General features: G+C 40.6%; 1 protein-coding gene across 3 annotated transcripts in view; it reads left to right on the forward strand.

Moving 5' to 3' along the window:
• The window catches only part of fbxl17 (F-box and leucine-rich repeat protein 17), a 229,773-nt gene that overhangs the window by 116,961 nt on the left and 91,125 nt on the right, over window positions 1-21,687 (forward strand). The window contains exon 9 of one of the 3 annotated variants that reach the window (XM_040050700.1): window positions 223-1,146. The exons of the other annotated variants lie outside the window; for them this stretch is intronic. Within the exon in view, the coding sequence (XP_039906634.1) occupies window positions 223-226 (4 nt within the window). The 3' untranslated portion in view covers window positions 227-1,146. Of the gene's footprint in view, window positions 1-222; window positions 1,147-21,687 lie in introns of those variants that run through there. 3 annotated transcript variants of the gene reach the window in all.

Consider the following 21,687-nt stretch of genomic DNA (forward strand, 5'->3'; position numbering starts at 1 on the left):
AAAGGCAAAATGAACCTAGCCCAATGTCGGCTGAACTATGATTTAGTGCTCTTACTGATAATGCTTAAAAGTGAGAAGCGCTGCACTAAATCTCCACTCCCACTGACACATTGTCAAAGCACATGCAGGTTTTCTTTGTTTAGATGAAATTTTAACCATCATCTTGCCCTTTTTCTCTCTTTCTTTTTCATGTTGCTTCTGATGTTGCTGTATTAAATCAAGGTAAGGACACCAACACTGCATTAATCATTTTCACCAGTTTTTCTTGAACTTCTTTCCCTCAGAATTGTGCTTATTATAGCTTTGATCATTTAAGTATTTTCTGGCTCCACGGTAATTAATGTGTCGACCGTTATGCATGAGAAACATGACACTGGGAAATCTTTGTTCTGGAAATATCTGAGAAACAGTTCTGAGTTTCTATGGAAAGAGCCACAAAGCCTGCATTCTCTCCACCTTTTCTTGTTGTTTTTTCGTGACTTGTTTTCTTTCTTTTCCTTTTCCTTGCTCTTCTCTCTCTCTGTGGTCCCAGTCTTATATGGTTCATATTTAATAACTCACTTATGTTTGTTGGCTCAACATGAAAAACAGTTTTAATAGCTTCTGGATGCCACCCACTCTTCTTTCCCAGCTCTGGTCTTATATTGCTTTCTGTCTTTGTCTTCTTCTTATCCTTTTCTTCCTGTGATTTTGTCCTCTTGTCGTCCCTTTTGGTGGCTGTGGTTCTCAGAAAAAGCGAGTCAGGTAGAGAAACCAGTGTTCCTTTTCCCAGATCTGTTAGTGTGGTCACACACTGTTGTAGTCAGATGTGACGCTCCTGTTGCCAGTTTGTCGTTTGAACCAACTGTAGCTTGCTTGTGCCATCTCAACACAGTCGGCTCTTCTGGCAGGAGAAAAATTGGCTTCCTCTTCTTCTTCTTCTTCTTCTTCTTGTGTGTTTCAGTATTTGTTTGTATGTTTCTTAGAGAGGGAGTGCATGAGTATGTGCTTGTATGTTTTGCTGGCAGGCAGTACTGGATTGTGGAGTAGTGTGCTGGCACTGGTGAGGTCCAGTTACCCTGTGCGCACCACACCTTAGGAGGTAATGCGATTATGAGGGCAGGGACAGGGGATTTGTTCAAAGAGCATAGAGAGGAACATCAAACACAAAAAAAGATGGGATTATCAAAAGATGAAGGGGAAAAGAGGCCGTATCCCCGCCTGTCTTTTAGCCAGCTTCCCCGTGAATACAAAGGAGGAGGGACAATGACACAGTGGATAGGCATTTTTTTTCTCTTTCTTTATTTCTCTCACTTATAAGTAACCCCATTCTTAAGCTCGCTCCTTCTTTGTGGCACGCTCTCATTCAGGAAATTTAGTCGCATTAGTTCTCAAGGGATTCCCAAGCAGAACTGGGGACATCCTGCAATATGAAGCGTCTGTCCAGAGTGTCGCACCTATCACATATTATGCAAAAAATAAAACACAGGAAAAACCCGTTTATGCTTTTATGTGCACAGTGGCAAAATGGTACATTTGTCATGTTAACATAACAAGGATTCTGCTGTGCAACTATAATTTAACCAGGCTGTTATGTGCAATTTGCAGCTGCAAGAAACATGACAAACCAACTCTGGCTCTGTTTGTTTTGATTGTCAGTGTCTCTGGGGGGCTGAAAGTGCTGTGTAACTATCATATGCAGTCATGCAAGAACATCTCAGGCTACCTGCATTGAGGCAGCTCCCTGTTTCTTCGCACCAAGTGACCCCCCCAGCTTGAAAGGATAACAGCTAAAATCGCTTCAGATATTCAGCGCTGATGAATTGAATGGAACCTAATGAGTGAGGTGGGGTTGTCTGTTTTATTCAGTTTGAAGAAAAGGTAAAATAAAGGATTGTCCAGCTATTTTTAAAAATGTTTTTCCCTCTTCTTCTGGCATGCTTTAGCTGTAGTTAGATTAGCTGCGCCAATAATATCCTTAAAGTCTATCTGTCCTAAATTTCATAGAGCAACTTTCTCTCAGTTTTTCCCTTCCTCTTCACACACTGACACCACAACATCTCGACTATGGATTGTTACCCAAACTTTGGTCAAGAACACATTTTTGATTTTTATGCAAATATTTCAGTTCTTTTTTAAGAATCACTGCTCCTCTTAGGATATTGGTCAGATTTAAGTGAAACAAGGTCATTTTTTTCTGGATGTTAGTGTTTGTGAGCCTCTTTGACTTCACAGTGGAGTTTGATTCTCATTAGTTTGTGCAATACAGCCAAACAATGTAAAAAAAGATTGCTTCCTTTCTGTATGTCACACATTACAACAACCTGTGAATTGTAATGGATCATGAGTTAGATGACCTACTGTTAAGTGTAACTTTATATAGGGCTGTGCGATATGACCAAAATCTCTTATCCCGATATAAGACATTTATCGTCCTGACAACGATACAAATCACAAAAATGTAACATTTTATGTAAATTCTGTGAATCTCCGGCAACTTGCGTGAAGTGTTTCCATCTGGGCGTCCTTTACCTGGAGTCCAGTGTTTTAACCGATGCATGAAACTATACATTTTTAGACATAAGTTGTAACGGCCACCATTTTCTTTGAAAGTTTTAGTCTAAGGTTTATTTTTTTAGCACCTGACTGCTCTTTTTTGCTTCTCATCCGTAAACTCTCCGCATACTCTTTCACGTGATTCTTTATTTTGAAAAGTCTCAACAGGATCTTGAGCTTTATTGTGAAAGGTTTATGTGGAACATAAACAAGCGGACACGCTAAGGTGTTACCGTCGCTGTTGCTAACGACAGCGCATAAAAACAGGCGCTTGTCCTTCAGTAGTGTGGTTATATTAAATATAAGAGAAAGAGAGAACTTTAAGAAATTAATATAGCCACTACAGTGACCATCAAAACGATGAAAAAATATTGCTGTAAACTGTTTATTTTACGACACCACGAAACAAACGATAGCGTAATAGGAAACAGACTTTTTTATGTCGTCATCCGATATATATCATTATATTGAACAGCCTTACTTGATTATGAGAGAAATAATAAAGTTAGCTATGCAGTATTTGAAGTTAATATTTTAGGGTCTATATGAAAGATTTGGAGCATCATTGTAGAAGCAGCTATTTGCTTTGTAGAAATATGATTGAATAATTTACTGAACATAAACTCACACAGATAATGTGCTTTAATGTTGTAATTATAGCTTCTCTGGTCATGTTTTCGTAGCTGGCCCTGCTCACTGTACATTTGAGTTGCACCTTTTTCAAAGATGTTCCGTGTTTGTTAAAGGACTAATACCTCACACACTGCACTGAAAACGTGAGATGGCAGAGTGCAGTCTGAAGTTTTCAGTTTCTGTCCCCAAGAAGCATTATTTTCCCAGTATAGGGAAACACGTTTCTTCTCTCTGCTGTTCTCTGTTTCACTCTCTGTCTATAAATAGTTACATTTATAGACCTCTTTCATAGATTTTAGTTAAAACATCTGTACATGATTATACATTAAACTCTCCTTCACACAAATAACCATCCATGACTTTCTTCTCGTGTTTCTTTATAATCTCTTTCTGTCCATTTAGACAAAACTAAAAGTTCATTGTGGGACAGTTTTTCCAATATCAGTGTATTGATTGCAAAGAGCCAACGGTAACAGGGAAGGTTAGAGAGATCCTTGCTTGTTTTTGTCTCTGTGTATGTGTGTGCTACAAAATGTTTTTCTTCCATGTTGTACTGTTTGAATCTTCTCATTTCTCTGTCGTGCTATCTGCCTCACACTCTGCCAAAACGCAAACACATTCAGCTCATATGGATGCACAGTGAAGTGCTCCCATCAATATGAACACACCTTTTGCCCAACTGTCCTCCAGTCCTTCTCTCCAGTGTCTGTATTTTTGCCTTTTGATTGACCTTCTCCTCCTGTTGTAATCTGATGATGCTTTACGAGTTTGCGAGGGGGAGGGCATACAGTGGCAAGAACTAATGTTCTCTGTGATGTGTATGTGCTCTCTGTTCACATTCCAACTATAACAATCTGAATCATGAGTTAAAAGTCTGCTTTGGTGTGTGTTTCCAAAAAAGATCTTGCGTTTTACCCAAAAATGTGGCTAGGAGGAGAAACTCAACTTGTAAAACTTAGTAACTCCTCCATCAGCATGGGAAAGTATGTGCGGTCTAAGCTAGCGCTGTTCCGTAGATTTTGCTTGTGTGTATGTACGTGTGTGTGTGTGTATCGTCTTTTCTGCAAAGTGTGCGTGTGTTTCTGCACGTGTACTTTCAGCTGGGTTGTTGGGCCGTACCTTCGTGAGGTTTCAATCCCATGGTTTCTCACGCTGGTCAGAAGAGCTCGTAAAGCAGTCAATGAGAGGTTGATGTCATTCATCTAACCGCAGCGGGGCTATTTGTGACTCTGTTAATGAAAGAACGGCTGGACACACAAATGAACTTGGTTTGGGGCTTTGCAGAAAAGTCATACGGATCATCTAGCTGCAGACAGATCCACTGACCTGTATTAGTCCACACAAAACCCCATCTCTCCGCCTGCCTGTTCTGATGTTTTCCTTTTCCCCGGAGTCAGACCAAAGGAAACATCTCAACAGCTATTAAAGTGAGTTTGGGCTCTTTATGAGTAGCTGTAATGTTTTTAGTGAGCTGTTATTACACAGTGTCCAGTTTCAGACGCTCTACTGATGCATCGTCTAAAAACCTGCACTGCAATAGGCGTACTGATGCGGTTTCACTCACACTGTAGCAGCATGAAACAGAAGAAACTCTTTCATCCTCTTCTTATCCCGTACTTCTTTTTTTTAAACTCATATCTCTTTACTGGTCTCCACGCATTTTCTCACAGTTTTTTCATTGTTTCTGTTTATAGAATTTACTTATTTTGTCCATTTATCCTCGTTTTCCATCTTCACCTTGACAGTTTTGGTGCTGCCACATCTTGCAGAAGAAAATCTTTGTTTTGTATGATGCACTTGTGTGTGCGCGCGTGCACATGCTTGCAGTATCTGAAAACTTCTCACGATCGGCATCTCAAGGGGTATATGATGGTATGGAAATTTTGTCAACATGGACCTAATGGTTCTGCAGTAATTGTAGTCTGTGGCAACTCTGGAAAAGACCAGGAGGATAAGGTGGAGGGAGACAGGGGAGTCGGTAAAGAAAGAGAAGGAAGAATGTGGAAAAATGCATCACAAATGGCATAATGCTTAGCATTTAGATGCAAGAGCAGATCCATAATTCATGTTGCTAATGAAAGCTAGAGGGTAGCCAGTTAGTGCGGAGGGGACCATGCTGATCGGATGGGAGGTAATAGCATTACCATACAGATAGATTTAATGTGCTTCCTGTGCCATACTTTGCTCTTTCCTCGTGTCTCCTCTTATATGACCTCTCCTCTTTTCCTTCTCTCCTTGTTTCCTCTTCTCTCCTCTCATTTCCTCTCTGCCCCGCTTTGCTCCCGGTGCCAGGAGCTTCTATGCCATTGCCTCAGCAGATCCAGTTTGCCTTGGCCTCTCACCACAGAATGTAGACTGAATGATTTGCTCCTACTTTGTTAAAAAGAGATGATATTGGCAGGAAAGGTTGTTGATATAACACGTGCCATCCGCAGGAGACTGGAAAATCGCGGAGAGAAAGGGCGTGCATATGTGTGTGTGTATTTGCCGCTCTGCCTGTGTCCTTGTGTAAAATTGTGCACATGTATGTTCCTGTGGTCAGCAACTGGGACAGACATGGGGCCCCAGCAGGTAACTGGGCCCAGGCTTCTGTGACTCATTTAGCTTTGGAGACAGATGTGTGGCTGTAGGCCCTTCTGTGGCTGTGTCAGAAGCTTGGCCAGAGTTAATTCTCGCTACATAGGAGATATTTTTGCTATGCTGGGAAAAATAGTGGTTAGAAGTTAAACAGTGATAGTAAGGAGACTGAGAGTTGGGTTTCATTTTATGGATTCTAATGACCGTGATAGAGAGTGGGCAGAGCAGTCTGACCCGCTCATGTAAAATCTGTTTGTAAAAACTCTCTGTACATAAAAGCTAGTTTGAAAAGAAGGTTAAAAAGCTACTTAGGCAAAGGCTCGCTCTCTGCTGTTACTCCGATAAGACCTGCTTTTTGAATTCTCATTGGCAAATTGTCACTAGAAAAAAAGTAATTTTATAAAGAAGGGTATTGCAGGTGCTTAGGCTCCTGATCTGAGCGTGAAGTAGAAAGGCCTGGCCAGCACTTACGACTTGGCCTTCATTTTCAACAGATGCTCTCACTAACAGAGGGAGAACGGTGAGGAAAGTGTTGCCCTAGGGCATCAGCCAAGCAGAGTGGAAGCCGGAGTTGTAGTTATCATTTCTTCTGATGAAGTCACAGAAGGCTAAAGGGCCCGTAGTTGGAAAAGCTGCCCTCTCTTGCCTTTTGTCTGTTCAGAGTCAGATGGTCAAAGACCCTGAGACTTTCAGCTTCAAACTGCCTGCATTTCAAAGCATCCATTCAGACAGTCACTCCATCAGTCTGTCAGTCCGTCAGTTAGTCCATCACCTAGTCGATATAATGATTCTCTCCGAGGCCCTTATGCCCAATGGTTATCTCTGCAGGCTTTCTCATACATTAATTTATGAAGTCAGCCCAATCTGTGCAGGGAGGGGTCTGATTGGGTTGTTTGTTCTCAGTTTTTTGCTGTAAGTGTTCATCTCATCTACACATTCAAGCTTTCTCCTCATACTGAGGTGAAAGTTGGACACTTTTAAAACATTTAAGTGCTCCCTACATTCTGCTGCCTTTACGCCACATTTAGAACTACTTATTAAGAGACCGCAAGGTTTTAAAGTTGAGCATGTGCGTATACATATGAATATATGCGCGTTATGAAGACCCTATGGCCTATTTCACAAGAGCCAATCTAAGTAATGAAAGGAGTAGGAAGGGGGGAGGGAGTAAGTTGGTGGGAGGCAGCAGGAGAGAGCGAGATGGAGCACCGGGTCCAAATTATAATACAAATCATATCAAGTCAATCATAAAAGCAGTCAAGATTTACTAGTTTCATTTCACTTCCCGAGATTCTTCAGTTTAATAGGGCAGCTGGGAGAGGAGGGAGCAGGATTGCATGGTTGAAATGGGAAGAGTGTGCATGCATGTGTATATGTGCGCACTTGTGTGCACGCATTCTATGAATAACCCTCCACAAGCCATCGCAACCGCTGGCTCACGGCCCCCTAGCTGGAGATAGAACAGTAACGTCTTACAGGCATCTATTATTGAAGAAGCTGAGCTAGTAGGAAGGATATCAAACCCCTGTCCAACTGTAAACACCTGCAAAGGGAAAAAAACCACCTCTGCATGTACTTGTTCTGTTAAAGAAGAATAAGAAGATTTTAAGATTAAATCACTGTTTTGTCTTGTATTATTTTATATTCACTAACCTAATATTCTTACTTGTGTTTTGGATATTTAACATGCTAATGATTAAACTGTTGATCTTTCAGTAACCATACAGAATTTTTTGTTTTTAGACGTTATTCTTTTTAGGTGACACCAAATTTAGACCGTAATGGAACTTTTGGTCACAGTTGGTTAGTTGTCATTACTTTATTTTCATTTTGACCTTAAAGTTGAGACTGAGGCTCAGTTAATCAACAGTTTTTGAAATAATCGGACAAGCCCATCTGACATGAGCAAACACGCCATATTCCACCTTTCTTCTCCATTCTGATGCTCCTTTTGACGTCTCCATGCTTACAGTATATGCACATGGTGCATGTGATTGGCTGATTAGATATTTGAATTAATGAGCAGTTAACCCAGGTGTACATTATAAAGTGGCAGTTGACCGTGCATACTGCAGGTTGAATTTCCTTTAACTTAAGAGGATGTCTGTTATTAACATCTTAACAACAGTCGCATCTGAGTGTTAAAAACATTGTTTCCTTTTGACCCGACATTCTTTGTTCCAACTCATCACATTCCATGTGATATGAGATCCAGAGTACCAATCTGACCACGTGGCGGTGTATCCGTGTTTGCGTTTATTCGAACACAGCGGGGTGCTTGCTCAACTTATAGCTCTTCCGAGTGTGATGATTGTGTACATCTGAAAGTATACGTGTAGGCGCAGCAAGTGTTTGGACATTGAGAAGTTCATTGTTAAACTGTCAGATTTGTCTAAGTGGGAAGAAACAAACATCAGTCTATGTGACAGCCAACGATCTGACTGTCATGCCTCTCCATTGACATCCCTACTCCATCATTCTGCCAAAGAGGGAAGTGGTAAAGAAGAGATCAGAGGGAAGGAATGAGTGATGAGAGGTTGGAAAAATGGGAACATTGTTAAGTTAAAATTAGGATGGGAGAGAGACAGATTTTTCAGCTTTAGAATTTTAAAAGAAACAATAATATTAACAGGGATTAGAAATGAGAGATGAATGCTTTAGCCAGTTATTTGGCACTGTTGGTGTGTTTTACAAACCATTGGTATTCGAGGAAACTTGGCTCAGATAGTAGCTGAGTGCACTACCCCCACCAGTCACCCTGGGACATGCATCACTGTTTTACAAAGAGGCTTCACACAAAAAGTTTAGGTAATGCCAAATTTTCATGGCAAAGACTGCAGTCAAGTATAGGGCACCAGTAACTCCAGATAACAGTGCCACGTGGCTGATTTGTACCAGCATCAGTGAGCACATGTCAAAATTTTCAAATATTTCTCAATTATGATTTACACACATACTGTTTATAACAAGACAATCTGTGCTTGTATTAAAAATAAAAGAAACATCTAATCAAATACTCAATTTAGTTGTACAGTATATTTTACTACAAAGCTTAACTAAAGCACCAGTAGTGCCCTGCCATTAGTCACAGTTATCAAGTTTCTTAAGTTTCTGTTTCTTAAGCCATGCCAAGTCATGTGATCATCCTTGTGTCTGTGTTTTGTTTAAGTGGCAATTTCTGAGCCAAGCTGATGCTGTAAGTAACTGTAACTGCAATTCTTCTTGAGGCTGCATCTAGAAGCAAGTCAGTCCTTGTTAGACCCCCATGTTAAAGCTTCTTTCTGCTCTTTCCTCTTCCTTTTTATCTCTTTACTCTACATTACAAAGATAGAAATGTCTCTGATATTCTGTGTGGTAAGTTTATTTGCATCTTTGCACATTATTTTAGGCTTCATTTGGCAGTGTAATCCCAAGCCGGGACCCAAGCCTGGATGAACGGAGAGGGTTGAATCAGGAAGGGCATCCAACATGAAATCTTAGCTGAGCTAAACTTGCAGATCATAAAGAACGAGATTTCCATATTGGATCTTCCAGGGCCCAGGTTAACAATGACCACCTCTTTGACAGCTGTAGCCATAGAATTTGTAACAACAAAACTCCCATATATGTGATTAAACGCCCAATAATCTTGATGACCGTTAAAGATAGGCATATCAACTTTTTTTCTATACCACCATATCACAATATAAATGTATCTGGTCTTTAACACATTTTATTTAATATATAATAATGGATACCAGGTCTTTGCTTTCATTTGTGTAGTTTAATTCAGCACTAAAGAAGAAGTACATGTGAGATGATGCCCTGCTGGACCAAAGGGCAAAGGTCTGGTGGATGACTAGAAAATCATTTGCATTGCTAAGCAAAATTTCTCTACGACTGCACAGCATGTCAAGAATGCTCCCCTGAATGTAGGTATTCAGTTATCCATGACCTTAACCTCAGTGGATACAAAACAAGATGCAACTTTCCTGTAGGCCGCATTAGAGGTAAAAAAAACAACCCAACAACAACTGGTGGACTGTTTCAACAAAACTGAAACAAAAGAAAACTTTTTTATTACAATTATGTAAACGAAAAGTGGTGGAAAAGAAAAACTGCAGATGACTCACAGCGAACCGCCTCATCTGTCAAACATGGCGGTTTTGTCATGGCTTGGGCTTTTACAGCTGCGAATGGAGCTGACACACTGACATTTATCCACAATTTTACTACCGACGTTAGCAGCAGAATGAATGTGAATGTAGAGAGGGGGGATTCTGAAATGTGGAGCCAAAGTAGCTTCATCATTCAGCAGGACAATGACTGTAAACAACCTTTAGGTAAAGACGTGGAATAACCTAAACTGATTGAATCAATCAGCTGTCTTCAGTCTGGCTGAGATGCATGATATTTGCTAGAGAAAAAGAACAAGGAAAAGCTGAAGGAGACTGCATGAAACACCCAGGAGAGTGCATGAAGGGATGATATACTGACTAATAATGTATATGGGTTAAAGATGGCAAAAGATTTTCCCAAATTTTAAATAGAGTGGGGCTTTTTTTCAAAACACTATCTCTATGTTTTCATATAATTCAAGCCCTTGGACTTGAGACCTATATCTCTGCCACCCAGTGCAGTTCTTTCTTTATTGAAGTGAACCTGCTGAATTAAACCTATTAAATAAAATAAGAGACTCATTATTTTATTTCAAATTGAAACACTGAGCCTGCAGACTGTCTACATGCCTACTTAACTTGACGAAAAGTCTTAACATTACATGTTATAGTGATTCTAATGTTTAAAACCAACCACTCTGCATTTCTATGCGCTGCCTCGTTGTTCGCCCTGTAACAGTTCTCCAAGAAAAAGAATTGAATATTGAGCCTGCTTTGATTTCTTCACTATTTCAGACAGAAATTCCTTTGTACTCACTGAGACAGTTGTATGTGCCAGCTGGATAAACAGTTGACCAATCGGGGATTACAACCAGGAATAAAGACCAACTTTCCGTGCTGATAGCTCACTAGCTGCTGAAAAAGTGTGAGATAGAAATTTGTTGTTAATTAGTTTGTTTTAAAAGAAAAACCATTTGAATGTGATAAATAATGAACTAACTGCACTTTGTAGTTAGTTAATACTTTTGTATGCGGTTTTTGATGTACTCTATGATCAGACTATAACTACGAACATTTGACTCTCATATAGATAGGTTCCACATATTTTCCTAAAGATAAAGGAATCGACTTCCAGGTATCCCGGCCTGCTGATGCGAAGTTGACATTTTTGTCCCTCTTTGGTACAGAGCCATTGGATTTTTAAGCTCCAGATTCTGCTCAGGCATTAACTACATCATAATTTCTTAAGATCAAACAAGCCATCCTTAGTGTGCTGTTTTGATCTGCAGGATGATGAAAGCGCATTCATACGCTTACAGTTGTTCCTCAGCCACCTGCTGCATTTGCCCCGGGGGGTTATCAGTTATCATTTTCACTGCCTTTTTTCTACACCTTTTGCATACGGCGAGGAGAGGCAGCGTGTGTGTGATAAAGGCTAGTAGTTAGAATATCCAACACAGACCCACACCAGAAAGAAGCCACAGAAATAAGATGGGTAGAAGAAGCGTTAAGGCCACAGCCACCTCCTATAATTTGGTTTCCATCATGTTGTGTAGATTAATATAAGAATCTAATGCGATTCTTTACAGTTTCAGTGGAGCAGTGGTGATGTAGCGAGTAGACCCGTGGGATGTCCGTTTAGTCAACTTAGCGAGGTGTTAAGGAAATAAACAGCAGTGTATGTTGACGCTGGCCAGTGGTCTGGAATGCTAGTTCAACCGTTTTTGACATTTCAATAAAAGCAGTTTGTCTTGGTTCCATCAAAAGGAACTCGAGTGTCAGCAGTGGACCCTGGACTTTCAAACTAAACACGTTTTCTCCGAGGTGACATTATTGCTTTGTTGTCTGTTTGCAGCACTCGATTTTCAGACTCTTTTCTTTAACACTGTGTGGCTGTGCAGAACAGGTACATCGCAACTGACTAAGTAGAAAACGATTATTCTCCTTATAAATAAATATATTAATCGACTATTAGAGATATTAGTGCGCGAGTTTCATTACTGACACATACACATACGTTATCTTTATTATGTTCTATTTCGGTTCCATTTGTGTGCTACGATACTTCTTCTGTGCCGAAGACGCCTCCATTTCTTTGAAGGATAGAGGCGAGGGTGTAAATCTCTGTTGCGTTTGATGCTCCAGAGGTTCCCATAAAGTTTCAGTGATGTTTAAATCAAGTGATTTGTGTTAATGGAAACACTCTTAAATTTGTTTAACACTGTATACAGGGATGGGAGTGTAACTATCCGAGAAACATCACAAGCAAATGGTGTTTGCAGTACGGGGTGCGCTTAATTCTGTGAAATGGCCTCATAGTCCACAGCTGTAATGTGATTTTGCAGAGCAATCATCAGCGGTAGTTACACCTACAAGATGACTAAAGCGTGAAACTGCTTACCCACATCTAAAGTACTGTAAAGAAAAAACATAGTGCGCGAATATGGGTAGAACAGTATTAACTGTTCATCTGTTTTAATTCTCTTGTTATAATGTTGCAATATACTTGTTTGTGCCTCAGTGCATGACAGTGTTGATCCTGTGAATAAACTGAGCAGATGCGGCCTTTTCTTCATACCGAAGGCACCAGTCACTCACAGAAATTCTTACCTCTCGCAAGCAGGCGTCATACTGACCTTTGTGATTTGACACGACTCAGTTTTCCACACACACGTACTGACCTTTGTTTGGCATGTAACACTGTACCCATTTTCCATAAAGAGCCTTTAGCAGCAACAGGAAAACAACATGAAAATTTCGGGGTTGAATAAAAAAACGAGCCACGTATGACCTTTCTCTTATATGTTTTGAGAGATTTAAAATCCGGCGCCGCCATCGGCCGAAGTCCTATACATTAGATCAACCATGTTCTCCCAAGCAAGACCTTTTTGTTTAATCTTTTCAGAGTCATTATTATTTGAAGAACTCCTTAAAGCTCTAAATCTGGAAGATGAATAACTGTATAGTGTTCATCATTAATGCCTCGGAGCCTTTTTGCTCTCCACAAAGTGCTGGAACATCCATGCGCCCATATAGTTCCAGTTTTCCTCATCCATTTCTGATTTAGACCAAGGAGCCACATCTGTGATTAAGCACCCCTTAAGTGCATTTTCTTCTTTGCTTGTGCTCTGTGTTTCCATTATAAATTCACTCAACAGAGGGCTTATGACACATGTGCTGGCCTGAGTAATGCGCTGGTTCTCTGCCTGAGAAGGATCGTTTAGGCGGGCCATATGCAGGGGTTGCATGAACTGATTACAGACCAGGTAATACTTTGGCGTTGTTCGCTGACGTTGAGTACAGATATATTGATATTACTTAGAAGCTGGCAGACTCGCAAAAAAATAAACAGCAGAGCAATAAAGTGGGGCCTATTTGTTAGCAGCAGTTTGATCTGTATCAGCTACAGACTAGTAGCAATGAAAAACTACATGAAAACAAAATGCTATGCCAAAGAAAGAGGTTTCTTTTTTTTAATACCGACCAATCAGAAATATTTCAAATAGGTAGCAGCAGCGAGTTTCAAATTTTTAATAAATCAGATGTTTAGCTTTTATTGTCCCCTCCTTTTTCCCAAATCTTCAATGAAAAGTGTAAAATAATCCTGACGATAACAATAACACTTGTCTGATTAGATTTTTCTGCATTGCAGCACATCTTAAAAGAAAAGAAAAATACATTGCCTCCTTTTTTATTAGTCATTACCTGCTTCAACCTCTAGCAAAGTTCTACACCTGCCACTAAAATTAGGCTTGAGTGGCAGTAATCCAGCTATTCAGTTATTTTTCTGAACTCGCACTCAAACATTTTCAGCAGCTGCAGTCTGTTGTACTTTGGCCTGCATATTCATTTCAACATAAAGTTGAAAGAGTAAAAGCATGGTGTGCTGGTCTAGCTATTATACTTTACCTGTATTTACATTTGTTTAATCCCTTCAGGTGGAGTTTTTATTACAGAAAAGTGGCAAATGGAGTTGGAGAGTTGGAGAGACCCTGAGGGGTGAGCTTGATAGATATCCTTGATAGAAGGATGAACGAGAGAGAGAGATGGAGGCTGTGGGTGTCATTCGTTCCCACCTGATGCATGAGGGAAAAAAAATAAACCCACTTGTTTTCACTGTTGCCAAATGATTGTCAGGCTCTGTGAGAGGATTTCATCATTCTCTTCCATCCTTGTCATTAGTTCACCTGCCTCTTCAGCCCGCTCAGTGATTGTCTCTGATTGGACATATTTATCTCTGACTACTGTGGTAACCATTAGCGTTGGTGGTGTGGAGAGGTGGCAGTTTGACTAATCAGTTGTATCTGCCCTTGGTATAATGTTTTGTGTGCCTCTCGGTGTGTACAGCCACATTCAGAACTGTTGATTGTGTGTGTACGTTTGACTGAGTATTGCCAAGAAGAATATAAAGCAGCGAGCTGAACAATCAAAGGGGGTAGGGCGGATGGAAATTTGCAGCGAAAAGAACTGAAGAACTGTACAAAATCAAAGGATGTCAGTTTTTCAGAGGCAGAGCCAAGCTGTTAATCAATCCAACTGTCAGCGGCCCAGGCCAATCTCTTCCCACTCATTTGCTGCTTCCTACTTCAGCTTGGTAGGTCTCTTGTGTGTTCTTTCACCCCTAAACCTACACCTGAAACATTTTTAAAAAGCAGTTTCAATACTGTAGAAAAGTGTGCAAGGGGAGTTAGGTCTAATGCATATTCTTCCATAACAGAGCAAGAAAAACTGTGTACTCGTCTGCTCTTCCCACATACTGTATAACTCTGAATCATCACGAAGTAGATATGCACTGGTTGGAAGAGAACAACAAAAAAAAAAAAAGGAAGCAGATAGTGGAGGAAAAGGGAAATTAGGAAGAAGGAGCTGGGAAAACGTGGAAGTTGATAAAGAAGGCAAGAAGGGTGTGCGGTGGGTAATAATAAGAGGATAGAAAGATAGTGAGAGAGAAGGCATCTTTATTCTAATGTGGCCCTGCCTGTGCTTCTGAAAAGATGAATTTGCTGCTGTTATTTATATTTATGAATTCATGCCATTTGGCCCAGTGTGAAATGATGGGTCATTCTCGTGCAACAAGACGTGCTGGTGCTGAATTTACAATCACCCACACCAACTTCCCCCTTTCTCTCCATCTCCACCTTCCTCTTCCGTCTCTCCTCATTCCGCATGCCTCAACCTGCTGAATATGGATGGAACTGAAAGGATGGAAAGAGAAAAGAGAGGGACGGCGATGCAGAGGAGGAACATTTCTCTCACCGAGGTTGCCTCTGTCACCAGTTTCTCACCTAAGGAGATGTGGCACAGGAATTAATGGCATTCAGGAGCATGGTGAAATGGCTGCTGGCACTATGTATCTGTGTGTGTGCAAGCTACATGGGTGCAGCAGGTGAAATTCAGAGTATAGTCCCCCGAGAGTCTCAATCTGTGAAAATACACATGCAGACACTCAGAAGTGATGGTCAGTGAATGAATGAGGCTGATCTGCCTAAAAAATGTTAGACGAGATGGTTTTTTTCATTTAAAGATGACTGTTTTTTACTTAGTTATAGGTATTATGAGTAAAAGCTATTATACTGCTATTCAAACAGGGGAATGGGGATGGTAACAAACACAACCATGCACAGAGGCATGCACGGCTCTGATTTTAATGGTGATGTATTGATGTACCCTGAAGAACAAGGATAACCGCAAAAGACCTATCACAAGTGTTTTCAGAATTGGAAAATTGTACAGCTTCGCTTTATAAGTTCTTACACAATTATATTTTTTCTTTTTGCAGAATATGTTTGGAACATTTTTCTTTTTAGCCTAAGTGGCAGCGATGAAGTATACAGTACATTTCCAAATGGTTTTGTCTCATAAAGGGGAAACTTAATGAGGCATCAAGGCCCTTAATGTAAAAAGAGAAAAAAAAGAGAAGGCACTGGAAGTTAAGGAAAGCCATTCTGTCGTGAGTCAGATGTGCCTGTGTAACTTTAGGGGTAGCATTTCACTGCAGTACGGGCCAGTTGGATGCCTGTCAATAGCTTTAGTTTCCGCACAATGACATGTTACCTCAGCGTCTAGCTAGCTCAGCTGGTTCCATCATGCCAGGACTTGGCGAGGGGTGATATTTATAGGCATGACACTGCTCTCCCTGACCACGCTCTGACTGTTGGAGAGGCTTGTAAAGTGCCCCATGCTGCTATTTGTGGCATAAAAGCAAAGCGGCCATTTGTTGTGTGAATGTCCAATAAAGCTTGCGTATTTTCTCATCTTTGTTGTGCAGATTATTGTTACCAAGTGCATGTAAAAATGTCAAGAAGGTTTCTTCTTTTCCGTACTGTTAGATGCAACCAATATGAGGCTTGTTGACTCCTATAACAGTGTTTCCTCTTGGCTGCAAGAGCATACGAGTACTGTGCAAGGAGGATGGAGTGGTGGTGGAGATACAATTGCCAGTAAACAGTCTTTAGTTTGCACTGCCAGCCAGTGAAAGTATTCAAACTTATGTGGTTAAGATGTGAGTGCAGCTGTTTAAAATTCATGAAGCATGTTATTAATAAGTTAGAATACAACTAATTGTGATATTTGGAATATAAAAGTGATATTGGGACTTTGATTAATGTTAAAGTAGTGCACTTGGTTTGATTTTAAAAGGGTGAGGCTCTGACATGTCCTTGAGATGCAGCGCCTGTGTTTGAGGGATAGGACATGGAAGTCAATGGGGAGCATCGTTATTTACTCCTTCCACTTGTGCTTGGAGTTCTCGCTTTCATATTTCTGAATATCCGTGAGTTTTCATGTCTTGGATACAGAATATCTTTGAATACATTTATCCAGAACTGAGGTGGCCTCTCGGGTGGCCAGTCAGATCGTAGGTGTGGCACTACATTTATCGGGAAAAGCATTATCCGTATGAAATAAAACTCACATTTTAAAAGTTATTTTATTGGTTTTGGTGTACTTTCAGGCACAATATTTAGTTTCCAGTAAGAACAGAAGGCTAAAGGCTGTTAGAGGTTTACTTTCCCCTGGGCTGTGTTGTTAATCTGAACAAACAGACACATAATCTTTGTGTCTTGTAAAGGCACGTCTAGCACTACTTGCTCTGACGATAATTAGTTTTTTGAAGTTATTGCTTACTCCTCACTTTATTCATTTCCGTGATTACATTTCCCCCCCTAAAAGAATGTTTTTCATAAAACGAAAAGCTGATTTTCGGTAAACTTGCTAGAATGAGACGGACATAGTCAGGGCAGCAACAGTTGAAATTGCTACTGTTCTTAATTGGCTCAAACACGTGCAATTAACAATGATTGCAATCAGCAGAGGCAGCCCAGAGTTGAGCAGCCCAATGTTAAAGTATATTATTATAGTCATTAGTGGCTGCAATTACACTGCTCTGCACCCTGTGTGTTAACCACAGTTTTGCACGTATTACTTTCCCTCAGGAGGTTTTTGATGTGCCTGCAACTTTACTCATTCATGTTCTTTGTTTGTGTTTTTTATGTGATGAAATCCATCTCTATAGCTGTTATTGTCGGCTCACAACAAACAGACAAGGATAAACTCGTCCAACTTTCACTCCATGTCTATGTCCTTTATTTTGTGTGTGTGTGTGTGTTTGCTTGTTTGTGAGGGACTTACAACAGTTGGTATGAGGCTGCCTGGCTTATTCGGGCCAACTGGAAAATAGTGAGAATAATCACTGGGTTTATGGAGATTTACTTTGCTTTAATGTGCAGCAAAAATATTTATTTTATGGAAAGACAGCCTTAAAGTGGTGCAGAAAGACGCGAGCTTCTTTTCCAGCACTGCGGCTAGGCATCGGTGAGAGCACGATTTTTATCATTTTAATATACACCATTTTAGAGTAGATGTGTGACCCATTATTCTCTGTATTGCACATCAGCAGACACAGAAGGACAGGCACGCAGAGGGAACGGGAGAACGAGCCAGACTGAGCTCGTACATATTTTTCCTTTCTCGCTTTTACAGTGCGAGGAGCTCAAACAACAAAACAAGATACCTGAATACATTAAAAAAAAAAAGAGAGAGAACATTACCCAACAACCCCCCTCCTCTGCCCAGCAGCATCATAATGTAAAACAAATTCGAACAAAGCCTTGTGAAATTGAAATAAGCCTCTTTCGGCATCAGCCTTGGAATTAGTTTATTAGGCTCTAAAAGGGGCCTCGAAAGACTTAAAACCCCATTTTCACAGGGAAATTAGTTTTCAGAGAAAGATACATTGTTCACATTGGGAGATGATGAGTTGGTTTTACGCAAAGGGGATTCTTTTGGCTGAGACTTCTATCAGATCAAGTCACCACAGGTAGTGGTGTGTTAGATGCTTTTTTTTTTGTTTTGTTTGTCCGGATTAGTTTGCAGATAAAGCCGAGAATAAACAGCGCTTTGTGTGTTTAGACTAATTCCCTTTGCTATCTAAACTTGGGATTTTGTGAGGTTAAACTAGCTGAAGTTGTCAGAAAATTTATATAGACACATTCATATATTTTTTTCTCCCTGAAGCAAACGCATACAAATTAAAAAGTGCCTACCTGTGTTGTTTCCCTAGTTTATAGCAGTCAGTAAGATTCACCCTGGACTCTTGTATGAACATCTAACTTATTTATCTATAGTGATTTCACACTGTTTACAACTTTCCCTATTGCCAGTACAATCCACAAAAACTTTAGTAATAAAGGCAGGAACTGTTTTAACATCCTGCAGTAAAAGTGTTTGTTTTTTTTAATGCAAATTCCTGCAAATTGAAAAGCAGAACTTCAATAAGTGAATCCACACTGACGCACATAGACTATGCTTATACCTTTATTTACATGTTAACTCTAGTAAATTAATGACTTCTCACATCCTGCGGTTTTTGTTGTGTTTTTATTGAAGAAGATGGATGGATGGTCGCAAACATGACAGAGGAAGGAATGGAAATTGGTGAGAGTAATGAGCAGTGATGGACAGATGGAGCGATAAGGATGGAGGGGAAGGCAGAGAAGCTTTTTAGGTGGATAGACAGATGGAAGAATTGATGGATGGAAGAATGCAAATTAATGGGTTTCTGAAGCATTTAGGCCTGTGTTCACAGTGAGAAAGGACTTTTAAAGGAAGGTAAAAAAAAAGGAGGAAGGACACCATTTCTGGACCCCAGCAAGCGCTTAGTGGATCCTGTCTTTCACCATTGAATAAACTCCACAGGTGAATAACAAAGAGCGCCTGATGGCCATGCATTCATCCTACGCTTTTAGTCATACACTTAAATGTTATTACCTATCAGAATAAAGTGAATTACTAATGCTGGAAAAGGTTTCTCTATTAAGTACAAATGTGTTTGGTATGTTTTCTTGTGTTTTGTCCTATTTTTATCTGTGTTTTCAGGGTTTGTCTTCTTTCAATTGTCCTTAATTGACCAAGATTTTTGCCTCAGCTGCTAACAAGAAAAGTTCCCTCTTCTTTACTTGCACTTGCCAATTAAAGTGTCTCAGAGTCTGATGATGATTCCGATAAGAGCGGTGAAACTGCGGGAGTGTGGCACCCGAAGATGTATTACTGATGGGCAGATTGTGAAAGTGATTGAAAGGAGGATTTGGAGTGAATTACAGCCTCGGTAGCTGGCAGTGCCGATCGTGTCCTTGAGATGAGACGGCGTGATGCGGACCGCAAGGTGTGGCCGTGTGACATTAATTCACACATTACCATATCTGCCACACACATCTCATGCGGGAAGACATCTGTCCACCCTAGCTGTGTGTAAGATAGAAGTATAGGCAAACATTCATTCATGCGCTGACACACTCGCGCGCAGAGGTGTGGACCAGTGCCATCACAACTCTTCCTCTGCTCACAGTTGACCCGCTCCCTGAAAGACAAGTGGTATTGACAGAAGTATGTAGTTAGGGATGTAGCAGCAGTGTGCGTTTGTGCACGCTTGCGTTCGGTGTGCAAAAAGTGGGTGTATCTGCCAGTGATAGGGGCCACACTCCCAGTTGTCATTTTATAACAGCTTGTAGACAAACTCATTACATCCAACACCTGCTCTCATCACGTACACCGAGGACGCGCAAGTGTGTGTGGGAAGCATGCGTGCAAGTCAAGTGTATGAATTCTCTATAATTTAGCTGCAGTCATCTATGTTTGAGTCTTCTTTGGCAGCAACTTGAAGTGACAGCTATTTTGTGCCTTTTAGAGATTGTTGATGTTTGAACCATCTTCTTCTGCAGCTTTGCTCAGTGAACAAGGGGCATCTTGTACATATTTCCCTCTTCTTTGCGTTTTACTTTGCGCGTCTGAGTTGCAAATTAGGAGCAGCAACTACACGAGTAACTGTCTTTTCCTAAGTGAATGCAGAACAAGGTCTCACACTGAGAAAAATTGCAGTTAACTTACAAAGAAGACAGACTGCCAGCTTCTGAGAGCTTTCTTAAGAAGTGGAGATGATGAAACGATGACACCCAACTTCAGCTGATCCGCCAGACCTCTTTTGTTGTCTTTGTTTTGCCTGAGTTTTCGTCATTTAAACACAAATTACCAGTGAACAATTCTCATAGATTTTCTTTCTTTTCTTTTTTTTATAGCTGTGACAGAGTCATGAGGTTATTCACAAATTGGCATAACCCACATTCAGGCGTGCATCAGTCTGCAGCCAGATATTTAGAATCCATTCATACGAAGATTATGGCAGTGACTGCATGTGATGGATGAATATAAAGTGTCCCTGCTCTGAGCTGTGGTGCAGGTAAACCTACCTTTACATACAGTAAGCCAGTAATCCAGACACATTTTTTCATTTAAGCTAATACATTTTGGGCAGATCAGCTGAAATTAAACATTCTTTTTTTTTCCTTTTAATTAATTTGTGAGATATTTGTTAGATATTACAACCAGAGCAATGGGAGATTTTGAGAGTGTTTGTATTTGTTGAGCCACTGGAAGGCTTTAATAACATATTAAAGTGTAGCCATTACCCGTTTTTGTTGTCAGATCATACAAAATAAATTTTAAAAAGACATTGCTTTTATTTTTTTCCCAAATAAAGTGTGTGGAAAGTGGAGGAGATGGGCAGTACAGGTTGCTACTGTACTCTTAATGTAGCCAAGCCTTCCCTATAATCCCTAAAAGTTGACAGGGGGATTAGAGGGATAATCCTCGTGTCTTTTCTTTTCCACCATCCTCACTACTGTTACCTTTCTTCTCATTTTCTCCCCCTTACTGTTCCGTCGCGACAAGACGCAGACAAGACAGCGCTAAAGAGAGAATCAGCACAAGAATTAGTGTGTCTGTGTGTGTGTGCGCATATGTGAAATGAATTCCAGTGGGAGATTCCGAGAGGCTGAGAATAATTAGCTCCAGCCTAATGCCAGGTCAGCCTTTTGTAGCGTTCGTCTAGATACCGAGTTTATGCATACAGTGCGTGTGTGTAGGTGTGTGTTTCTCAATGTATGCTCATCCTTGCATGGGCATGCCCTATTCTAAACTGTTTACACTGAGGTGAACGCTGGCAGACAACATTGTGGTTATAGAGTTTATTCTTTCCCACTGCCCTTGACCAGTCTCTTAACACAGAGAGCAGAAAGATAAGAGAGGATTTACACACAATACTGAAGCCATTAGCGTCTGGCTTTTCTCCCCCTCTTTCGCTCTCTCTGGGGTTTGTTTAGTGTTATCAGATCCACTGGGATGTGTGGATGGCAGATTGAATGTCCACAGCCATGGAAAAGGCCAAAGATGTCTAACCTCCCATTCACACACTGCTATCCTCATCAACAGAGGGCCCTTTGTCCCACAGCAGTCAACGAGATGGACAGTACAAGATAATTGCATTTGGACAATAACCGTCTCCTCTGTTTGT

Source organism: Simochromis diagramma, unplaced genomic scaffold (assembly GCF_900408965.1).
Source record: "Simochromis diagramma unplaced genomic scaffold, fSimDia1.1 OVJJ01000131.1, whole genome shotgun sequence".
In the NCBI taxonomy this organism is placed as follows: domain Eukaryota; kingdom Metazoa; phylum Chordata; class Actinopteri; order Cichliformes; family Cichlidae; genus Simochromis; species Simochromis diagramma.